General features: G+C 39.7%; 1 protein-coding gene across 1 annotated transcript; it reads right to left on the bottom strand.

Annotated features, from left to right (window-relative positions):
• Positions 1 to 1,164: 1,164 nt before the first annotated feature.
• Positions 1,165 to 11,277, bottom strand: LOC139457336 (glutamate receptor ionotropic, kainate 4-like). The gene is made up of 9 exons (XM_071238743.1): positions 11,173 to 11,277; positions 9,429 to 9,575; positions 8,844 to 8,999; positions 7,256 to 7,356; positions 7,052 to 7,139; positions 3,320 to 3,674; positions 2,647 to 2,861; positions 2,019 to 2,284; positions 1,165 to 1,375 (listed from the first exon to the last, which is right to left on the bottom strand). The coding sequence occupies exons 1-9, from the start codon at positions 11,275 to 11,277 to the stop codon at positions 1,165 to 1,167; spliced, it is 1,644 nt and encodes a 547-aa protein (XP_071094844.1).
• Between the last annotated feature and the right edge of the window lie 422 nt (positions 11,278 to 11,699).

The raw sequence follows: 11,699 nt of genomic DNA on the forward strand, positions 1-11,699 counted from the left end.
AGGTCACGTACTTTGTATTCACCTCTGACAAGTGTAAATTGGCACGGCTCCCATGGCCTTAAGCTACGAACGCACAATGCCATTTAGAAAGTGGTCAATTGTAACAAATGGTATATATGGGATAACACTCTCTGAGTCAAGTTCAGATTCTCGTAAATGGCAAATGTCAGAAAAGGTAGGACATGCCAACAAAATAAAAAGTGTGTTTCACTGCATCTTCATATATTCATGCCACGTAATGGGTATGATGATATCTGTGATCATATGTTGGAGCAACTTCAGAATGAAACGCTTCAATTTCTAAGATTTCTGCACCCTGCTAAAAATATGTCTAGGGGAAACACGACTGACTGGTTACACTCATCATCAGCCCATACCAACCCACTCGCCAAGACAGCGAATGGGAGTTCTCCTAGGAAGCGCTGCCTTGTCGAATCCACCAAGAACAATTCCCCAACACTGCATTACCCAGAGTGTCAGTAGGCTGCGTTCCTGGCAGCAAACCTGGGTACCCACCCAGTGTCTGTCAGAAGATTTGGAGGTACCAATGGGGGAGTCGGACAACTTGCGATGCAAGCGTAACATTTCGTAAGTGAGGTCCACCCATTTGCAGTGTATTTCCAATACTATCTGTAGTTTGGAATGTAGTGATAAGGATTCACAGGTCGAGGTCATTAAAATGGTAATTTGTAATGTCTGCCTTTTTGTATACGGAACAAACCCCGGTGTTAGAACAACACCCTTGTTTTCAACAAGAAATATTTAAGTATTTATTGGGAATTTAAGGTCATTGTCCCAGAACTGCATTCATCTTCCTTCATGTCCCAAGTGACATGGGACGGTCTATTGTTTCGCATTTCATATCATGCGGATAATTTCTATCAAGGGAGTATTCAAATTTAATTATGATTTAAAACACATTGTTAAAATATATATTAGTCATTTATTACTGAAACTAATTTCATTAACGGGAATAAATAGTGACGCGAATAAAGACTGTTCGTCTTTTGTCAAAGTCTTTATTGAAATGGCATACAAGTAACTCATTTCTTTGTCTTCTCTTCTTCGTTATGTTCATGCTTTAGGAACATCACTTTTGTCTAAAGTTTGCTCGTTTTGCAATGACACTTTTCTCTTCTGAAGTATGATTACACTGAAATATAATCACTTTTGCATTAAGTGTATACGGTTCTCCAGAATCAACACAATGATACTGAGCGCAGTCCCCGCACATACAATGATGAAGCCACCTCCGATCTGGGTCACTCCGATTGACTTCAACACTCTTTCTCTTGGACAATGTGTCAGGTTTCTGTTGACAGACCATTTTCTCCAAAGTACGTTTAGTATGCCACTCGCACTTAACTGCGACATTCTGCCATGAAGACAAGACCAGAAAAATTATATTTCTGCTTCTTGCACATAGATTTGCAATCACTACCAAATTCACATATTCCGCTCACTGTATGTTGTGTACAGAGCTATCCTTAAAATTTACGCAATAATATGATTCAATGAGTTCTGTGTATTTATGTCATTTATATTATGTCATGCTGTCAAGAGGTGAGGTGAAATGGGGTTTAACGTCGCGTCCAAGATTATTGCACTTATATAGCGACGTGCATGTACGTGTGTGTGTTTGCGTGGCTGCTTGTACTAGTCCGGACTGATGCCGATTTATAGTGCCAGCTCAATGAGATACCATGCTGCAGTTTAACATGAATACCCCACTCAGTATACTGACTCCGAGCCGACCAGTCCTTGTTTTAGCCCCTAATGCCGAGAGCCAGACAGGGTAACAACAAGTGCCACCTTTTAACGTATTTTGGTATGACGCGGCTGGAGATCGAACCCCGAACCTTCCGCTCGGAGGCGGTCATGATGACAAGAAAAAGAAATTGGGATATTCATTACTCTTTTAATTAATATTGGCGATATTTCCTTTAAAAGTTTTTCGTTAAAGTTTGCATTATTGAATCTCGATAAAAAATAGTGTGTCTGATTCTACAACAACTTACACTTTCTCGAAGTCGGCTTTCAGGGGGGACCTTTGAGGCAATCCAAATGCCAGTTGAAACCACAGTACATGTTCTCCGAGAACCTCCAATTGGAAGTCTTCGAATTCAGTCATTAGGTGATTTATGGTTGACCTATACTCCAGAAAGGCATACTTCTCACTTCTCACTCTTTTGAAATGAACCTCCGCGTTGGATTCAAGAAAAACAGGGTCGTTTGTGGATATCTTGGCCCAAATCCTTCCGTTGACACTTGATGGAAGACTTGACTGACATTGTGAAACTTCATTAGACATGAAAGGCTTCACACATTGTCCACAATGACTAAACAACCATCACAATTAACAATTTATGCCTTAAACTTGTATCGTCTCAAATGCAATCGTGTGTCTCGTAAGCTGTACTACGTAATAAGGGGCGGTCGGGTAGCCTAGTGGTTAAAGCGTTCGCTCGTCACGCCGAAGACCCGGGTTCGATTCCCGACATGGATAAAATGTGTGAAGCCCATTTCTGGTGTCCCCCGCCGTGATATTGCTGGAATATTGCTAAAAGCAGTGTAAAACCATACTCACTCACTCACTACTACGTAATAAGTCCAATTGAGTTGGACCATGCAGTTAATTGATCGTACCTCTAGTATTTGAGCAGCGATTCCACGACGTTCAATACCAACAGAGTAGTCACTGTCTAGTAGCCCCTCTAGGTCAGAGAAAGTTTTAACATCAGTTTCTGCAGACAAAGCGGCCACCAGGTTGGCACAGTAGACTGTCGTCATCACCATCAGCAACATCCACCAGGACATCACAAAAACCTTTCCGGACAGAGTTCTAGGATATTTGCTAAAACCTGCAAGCACAAGGGTGTGCAGGTATGTTAGGGAAGTAGTCTTACTGTAATGCTTTCGGTAGACCCAAGGTATTCAAAATATACATATTTCGTCCTTTTGACTACTGAAATGTTGGCACAACAAATTGTGTCATTACTAGTCATAATCCTACCGTGATTAAACCATCACCTTTCTACCTTTCTATCCTTTGTAAAATCGAGATGTACATTTACAAGTTTAGCATGAAATAAATACATCTTATGATGATTTATCGTACTGATGATTTAATAGCCAAGGATAGTAATATGTTTTGATGTACAATTTGATTGGCTACATATTCTTCAAATATAAAAAAACGTAAACACTTTTGGTCTGCACAACTCCTTTGAGATACATGTCAATCATTAATTCTATATGTGACAAATATACGACGATTTTAGATTGAACTGTATACAAATACAGAGAGAACCCTACATGCCTTGTTTAAACAGAGATCCAGTGACCTCCCAGCAAGCACTAAACAGATTCTGTTTCACTTTTTTCACAGAAGTAAAGCCCACATCTCCAGAGTCTGAAGCTGTTTCGTTCCCGCCGAAATCCACACTTTCGAGCACAGCCAACAACAGTGCACATAACCCCGCCATCAGGAGCAGAATGAGGTACACCAAAGGCCTGAATGGTAGCGCCAGAAGGAACAGGGAAGTAGTACGTTGTTTATCATGCCTCTTGTACACCACGTCAATGTACTCTGTCCGGATCGGCGGGTAAATGTATTCCATGAATTGAGATCGGCCGTCATGTATTGTTAGGTCAGAAGCGGCAAGGTCAACTTCCTGCAATATATATCATTATTCTGGGTCACAGCGAATTTGTAATCCATGTGACATCAAGACACTATAACAACCATAATGTACTTGCATGTGTTGGTGACGCGTGCCACCGGTGGGGCAGTATTGTTCTCCTTTTCGTGATATGGTCAGAAACGTACAGTCGACTCGGCTTTTAGATACGGCTTTTTGCTTTTTCTATTATGGAAAGGGTTTTGTCGCTTTAGTTTATACCCATATAAATATAGCAACTAATCGATGGTGCGATACCGACATATCATACGCATGTGTTTATGGATCACTATGAAATTGTGATGATACCAGGTGTTCGCGAAAGGATGTGCATATCCTACACCACAGGCAGCCGTCAAAAACACATGCAAGGGCAGGTCAATTGTTCACCTGAAAGAAATACGTAAATGGTACAAGTCAAAATAGGGATTTGCATCTGACATCATTCTTGTCACTGATGTGTCAAGTTTGAAATCTCCTCCACATGTCTACCATAAAACGTTTTGAAAGCTTTACTGAGGGCTTGAATTTTGTAAACTTGATCAATCAACTTCTGAGCAAAAGTCGTATGACGCTCTTTGGAATCTTGGTAGAAAGAGCATTGTATCTCAAAAGCTGTACAAAATGGCCACCCCAAAGGATGGAGCTGTGGAATATTCTTCTACATGAAGGGAAAGTTGACTATTGTTGAAGTTAAAATCATCCCTGTTTTCATACAGTCTTGTGGAGACTTTCACTCTTAATCTTTATGCATAGATCTAAATATGAAACAGATGAGTCAGTCTCTCTGGTCGCCTTTATTTCTAATTCAGAAGGGTAAATCAGTGGAAGGGAATGGGCGATTTGATTGTTTTTGAACGATATCAGATCATCGATAAACCTGAAGCTTAAGTTAAACTTCTTGGCCAAATTACCTTGTTTTAACTTTGCCAATCCGAGCCGATTCATGTGCATAAAAATAATAGTTCTAAAGGAAGGGGAGCACGATGTGTGCCCGTTAAACAACAAACCAACCAACCAACCATGTTGCGTTGATGTTATCGATGAGGAAGTCGAGCATTTCTCAGTGAACTTCAGATTCCACTTGCTTTCATCTTTCATTAATTGTCTTGAGCCTCTGAATATAGATACGTAACTGTGTCTGTGGTCAACAAAAACCCGGCCCATTGGATCAAGGAATGAAGTTGCAAATATATTTTGACAGAATGAAACTTGGTTCTTATATAAGTAGAGGTTATCACGCGAGTGTGTTTGGGGATGGTAAATATCCTGCATTAGAAATAAACATTGTATTTAGCGAGCCTTGGCGAGGGGAAGCTACTCTAACCCTAGTCTATGAGACTTCACGTAACGGTCAGACGTTGTTGACAGTCGTCTGTCCTTTCATAACGTTAAGAAGTGTAGCCAGATGTACACACAGCGACAAAACGAAACAAGGTAACAGTTCAAACATATTTCGGCCGAATCCAACCATTTTGATTTGTGGAGAAGGTTTCAAGCCAAAAAGGTCTACAAGCACAGATATAGCTACTGATCCCGCTTGGCTAGGCCTCGTGCCCTCCCAAAATTTCTCGAAATTTATATCTCCAAAGTTGCCAAAACTTATAAAATACCTTAGCTACGTCACAGTTAGACACTGATTTTCAGTATATTAGACTGTTCGTTTGATAATGATAGCAATCATCCCTGTAGTTTATCCAGATTCACGATGGTTAATTCTGACTCGATCGCCGAATGACGAGGGCGACGCCATGTTTCTTTATAAACAGTGAAAGTAGTCCTACTTGACCTTTGATATTTGCATCTCTATCCTACCCATTATATGATAAAGAATTATATGCGTAGCATATGCACACGCGATACATGCAGTTTACATGACGCCCTTGATTGATTGCATTAAGGATTATAGTAATATCTTTGAGACACCGATTTGGTGGAACATTTGCTTGACCCTGCAACGTATATATCTTTGTAAGGATACTTATGCAGCTTTGCAATCCAGCACGAAGAGGTTTGGACGTATACGTATCTTCAGATTTTAGGGGTTTTGCAGATTTCCTCTCCAGTTAACATACTGCCTTCATATGTGTATATGTCCATTATGTGATTTAAACCCATTTTCTTACAGTTAATGTAATGATGCCTTCAAATATAGTTATATTATGCAATACCTTGTCAGTGAGAAGAACAACAAACATGTGTGTGTCGTATGTAGGAGAGCTGGATGGGACGTAATTGGTTCCTTAGAATTACCACCACATAAGCTGGCAACAAGAAGTGTTATGACGTGTGATTGGATGATGTTTAAAGGTCAAGATCACTCGTGAAGAAGTTGGCGTCCCAAAGGGCTTGTGCACAACAATAACTTCAGCATTTATAATTCAGATTTGATCTTTAGACTGGCCATGGGTGAGAAAGAAAGTTAATGCAATTGTACTTTAAGTTTTGTTTATTCCAGCTATATGACGGCGGTCTGTAAATAATCGAGTCTGGATTGTACCTTAAGTGCTTCTAAATGTCTTATTATAAAATCTAGAAGCAGTGGACCTTTTCTTTCAAAGGTGTACTGTACTGGAAATTTGTTTACCAAAACCGGAAGTGATGTTTTTTCATACTGGGTTCTGGGTATATTCATACTTTTCTTTTTTATAATTTGCTTATTTTTCTAGAGCTTTTACACAGTTTTGCATGACAATTTACAGAAATAAAGCATGACAGCTCTACCCATGCTTATTAAAGTAATCTCTATTACATTTAATGACGGAAGTATACTTTGTTAACTTAGTGGAATGTTGGTGGATATTTATTATTTCTCAAGTTGAATATGACTCCTTTAGACAGAATAATGGCAGATTTAAAGGATAAATAACCAAAAAGAACATATTCTTTGGATATTGTTACCGGGTTTTTGGTTTTGTGTGATATCAGATATAAGTTTCCATGTCTCGCTAGATGGAGCTCACTTTGTTACATTCCCAAAATATATCTTTAAGATCATCTGCTTAATTAGAACAGTAGCTACAACTTGTACTGTCTTTGTAACACATTTTATTGAGAAGTTTTTCGGCAATATATGATTTAAAATTTGAATCTTGAACCACTGTAGTTTAGTCATGTTCGTGCACCTAAACGGGGTAGAATTGATCCCCTTCCTGTCTCGTTCTTCAATATCGTGTCAAAGTTCGCACTCCCATTTAGCAAAATGATTATTTCTCTCACATATATATTTTTAATAAGAATGTTTATACATACTCTTCTGTCAGCATATGAGGTAAGGTTAAAATGGTTCTTGATGCACAGGTTTCGGGAAACGATGATGATGGGGCAGCTTCAGACTTAGCATGTAATGCAAACATCTTTATCCAATTTACCGTTCTATTCAGCTGCCCCACAATTCCATCATAGGTTTCGTTGACAGGAAGTCCCCACGACTTGTCCTGTGGCTCAGTGATGCTGTAACTGAAAGGAGGAAAAATCTGGTTACTACCAAACTACATTTTTCAATATGGAGACAAAACGTATATACAAACTATTAATGGTGTTCAGTTGAGGCAAAAAAATCTCAAACTATGTACCTAAAATTAAGGGCAGCAGCGAGAGTATCCAAGACATCTATTGCATAGCCTTTGTACTGCGTTGTTCCATTATTGGTGGACTTCACAATGAACACAGATGACTGAAACATGGGGAAAAAACATCTTCCGTCCATATGAGAACAGTGTTGTATCATGTTGACTAAGGTACAGTGTTTTGCAATAACGCGGTCAGAATTCTTTTTTATCACAAAAGTAGCCCTGAAGTATTATAATTTTATGAAAACATGACTATTTTCAGTTATTCTACAGTTCCTGTACACAACAATGTCCCTTGATACAACATTGCGTGTACATTGAATGATAGACAGTGATTGGGTTTTGTACTGAGAGGCTGTGCAAAATAATCTCGTTCCAACAATTAGGCATATATGTCAACTTTTAGTGACCATCACCTCTCAGTAGCAAGTACATCTGACATATATAAACGTCATGAGTAAGCGTGAATCACAACACTGACCTTCTACTGTTTTCAGTGTTAACGGCACGAGTAATAAACCTACGCTTAAGCCACGTTAAAAAAGCAAACAGGATAATTCATTGCATGGCGCGTTTGTGTGAAGGAACGTTTCATTGGGCAGTAAACATGTATTGGCTAATTGTATGTAATCTGAGTCAACATAAGCAAGTATTTGACATCCCGTCAGGATCGATAGAAAATAAAGTGATGCAAATAGCAGCATGTCTTTGATAATGCACCATATGATTCATCCATTCGGTGGCGGCACGACAGGAGCAGCATGTAATATGTACCACAAATAGGCGGATTGATGGAAGCCATGGATTCGAAATATCAGATCGATCACAAAAGGACAAAATTATCCATTAGCCCCCCTTGTTTGCTTTCAAGTTTATATTTCTGAGAAAACATTCATCCTAGCTAGCTAGACTCATCAATTCACAAAGTTCCGTGGATGCATAACTGCAAGTTAATCAATAGAGAAAGAGTTGGGTTTAACGCTGCTTTTAACAGTATTCCAGTTATATCGCGGCGTGTCAGCTTAATGTGGGAGGAAAGCCCGAAGTGATACAGGCCTCGGATGTTTACCACTTCGGTGTAACCCAAGGGTAGGGTGCTGACAAACCTAGACACATGATCGGGGCGAACCGGGATTCGAACCCACAATCATAGGTTTCTGGCGTGTCCAAGGGACGCAACTCTGCACAGCGAATCGCGGCGCGTTAGACGACTGGGCTACCTTTGCCCCCAGATACAAACAGAGACACAAAAGCTCATAAGATCTTTTCACAAGAACTACATCTGGAAGGGTTAAGAAGGATAAAGTAAATAACCGATTCTTTTTTAAGCCGACATCCTCAGCATGTTCATTAAATTGCACAATCATACATTATTACCTTGTTGGGCAGAGGCCACATCAGACTTAGATGACACTATTTGCAGCTAGATTGGTACATATAGGTCAAAGGTTAAAGTAAATGTGTTGCTGTTAGTCATACATGGCTCTTATATGTCAGAGGTGACACAACGGATGAAGTCAAAATTCCTGATTACAAGGTTATCCAAGACGAGTCAACGTGAGTCATTTACTACGAATACTTTCAATGTTACCTCGAGAGTAGTCACCACCAAACGTCTGTTGTTGTAGCCATAGGCAGTATTAGGAAAATAGCACAGGTTGATGTTTCTTTGGTTACAAGCGGCTACTGGTACCCACTCATTTCGGGTAAGGTGGCGTTTTAAGGTAAAAACGCTCTGCAGCCAACACTTAAAAAGAAAAGTTGAAGAAACAGGGGTTGCATTCTCCATGCAAATCAATTGTGATGTGAAAACGCTTTGCAGTCACGATGGCATCGAATAACATATAAATAACACTCTGGCTTGACATAACAGTAAAATGTACACTCCAGAAACATAACTTTTAGGAACCAAACCAAGAGGACTGCAGGTAAAGAAGAAGTTAAATGTTGTGAAAGAAGAAACATTCCCATGTGACATATCATCAAAAACACAAGGAGGAACGCTTATGAAACCGTTGAGTGTTTGATCAAGGCGTACAACACAGGTTCGTCACCTGTATGTCTTCCGCAGTCAAATAAATACTTTGATCAATAACTAGAATTATGAATGATAACATTCTTCACAATAATGTTCCACCATCCAACGCAAATGTTTCAACAGTAAGTACATACATACCTTATAATGATGAGGCACTACGATTACATTTTCCAAGTAACGGAACACCTGCAGATCAACGGTGTTCTCTTCTTGACGAAGAAGTAGCCACTTTGAATGATGTCGAAAATCAGTCATTCCCCTTGTCTTAATATCGAAAGAGTCAACCTAAATGACAATGATTTCTTTCATTAAGAAATACACGACGAGTGGGGGTTGTATATCGTACCATACACTGCAGTGAGAACAAACCTTGTAGTGTTTTATTGGACTATAAACGACCACCACAAGTCGTTTATTTCTTATATGAGATATCAATATTATGTGAGGCATCTTTAATGGTGTGAATAAAATGTACAAGCTTTAAAAATATTTTCCAAAATTGTAATAATGATGACTCCCTGAATAGAATCCGACCTCGGAGATGTCGGATAATTCCAGTTCTCGAGCCTCTGGATTAAGTTTGTTATTTCCATCATATTCTCACAATCCTCACGTCGATTATCAATACCTTTTCTACTAATACCGGCCCGTGAAGATTCGGATAGAATAGGTCTTCAGCAACCCGTGCTTGCCGTAAAAGGCGACTATGCTTGTCGTAAAAGACGAGTAACGGGATCAGGTGGTCAGGCTCGCTGACTTGATTGATGCATGTCATTGATCCCATTTGCGTGGACCCGTGAAGATCCGGGGTAGAAAAGGTCTTCAGCAACCCATGATTGCCGTAAAAGGCGAATATGCTTGTCGTAAAAGGCGACTAACGGGATCGGGTGGTCAGGCTCGCGGACTTGATTGATGCATGACGATTGTCATTGGCCCAATTGCGTGGATCGATGTGCATGATGTCAACCACTGGATTGTGTGGTCCAGACTTGATTTTTTACAGACCGCCGTCATATAGCTGGAATATTGCTGAGTGCGGCGTTAAACAACAAACCAACCAACCAACAAACAAACAATTGCGTGGATCAATGCTCATGTTATCAATCACTGGATTGTCTGGTCCAGACTCGATTATTTACAGACCGTTGTCATATAGCTGGAATATTGCTGAGTACGGCGTTAAACAACAAACTAACTAATACCGATTGTCATATCTCTCCCACTTTTGGATGCGATAATTAGGTCACTTCGTTTATCTGTGTAACCCAGCTACATCTATGAGGAACAACTAACGGTACACTTCCCTCTCAAAATAACGTCGTCCAATATATGACTGCACCAAGTTGCGAGCGCATATTAGAATCTCCAGAAATGACGTCATGATAGAACAATGTTTTATCTTGAAATAAACCACGCTTAGTTCTTCATTGTTCTTTGCGATTTATCGCGTAGCTACCTTATTCTGTGCATGATCGCTTCATGGTCGCTTTGGACATTATTTCAGTAAATCGTCAGGCGTCAGCTTTATGTGGATGAATTTTTTTGTATCATATCTCCATTCCATTATGATACATACCCTGGATCAATCACCACTATCTTCCGTCCAGTTCAATTGAGACACAATACTAAAAATAGACACCCAATGTATGTATGGTGGCGAATTGGTCCTGGTACTTAACATAATTGAAATATGATACATTGGATATATGAGAACAATTTTGTTGGCAGGGTTAGAGACTCAACGCTGGAGATTTTCTCCAAATCTCATGGTATCATGCCACAGCTATGGAGCAACATTACAGAATCATCTACATTCCTCCTTTATAACAACGAGGTGATGCTGGCGAGGATAAAACACATTAAGAAAGATGTTGAAACAAACCATCTTCATTAACTCCGTCATATGCCTATGATTCATAGAAGCAACCACGTGTATTTCTGGGAAGAGAGCTTCGTGGATTTCCTGTAAGGTATCATTTGCATCCATGATGCTGAGGTCATACACAAGAAACTGGATACTGTTGGTCAGTGACTGGACATGGTCAGGTACTAAAAAGTCATTCTCTGAAACAAATAATCCTACATGTCAATAGATTAACCTAAATATTACATATGTAAATGAATGAAAACATCAACACGCATAAGACACCAACGTTGCTGTTGTCAAAGTCAGTGCATTCGTGTGGTTTTACGCCATTAATAGCAATATTCCAGCTCGGTGGTTGTAATTGTGTAATTATCTAGAATAGAAACACGACAGCCCTGCAGCCCTGTAGAATCTCTGATTAATGTAAATGTTTTACCATTCATGAGAGGATCATCTTTCCCAGGATTAAGATTTACTCTCGAAGATTTTCAGACTCTAACTAGAGGCCGCTTTCAAAGAGTCTCTGAGGTTCCGTTACCAAA

This window comes from Haliotis cracherodii, unplaced genomic scaffold, assembly GCF_022045235.1.
Source record: "Haliotis cracherodii isolate W230 unplaced genomic scaffold, xgHalCrac1.p SCAF_12, whole genome shotgun sequence".
Classification (NCBI taxonomy): Eukaryota; Metazoa; Mollusca; class Gastropoda; order Lepetellida; family Haliotidae; genus Haliotis; species Haliotis cracherodii.

Coding starts and splice junctions, on each gene's coding strand:
- LOC139457336 (XM_071238743.1), bottom strand. CDS start 11,277: ATGGATGCAAATGATACCTTACAGGAAATCCACGAAGCTCTCTTCCCA. Junction 7,357..8,843: donor TGGTGGTGACTACTCTCGAG/GTAACATTGAAA, acceptor CCCATGTTTCAG/TCATCTGTGTTCATTGTGAA. Junction 2,285..2,646: donor TCGCTGCTCAAATACTAGAG/GTACGATCAATT, acceptor TCACAATGTCAG/TCAAGTCTTCCATCAAGTGT.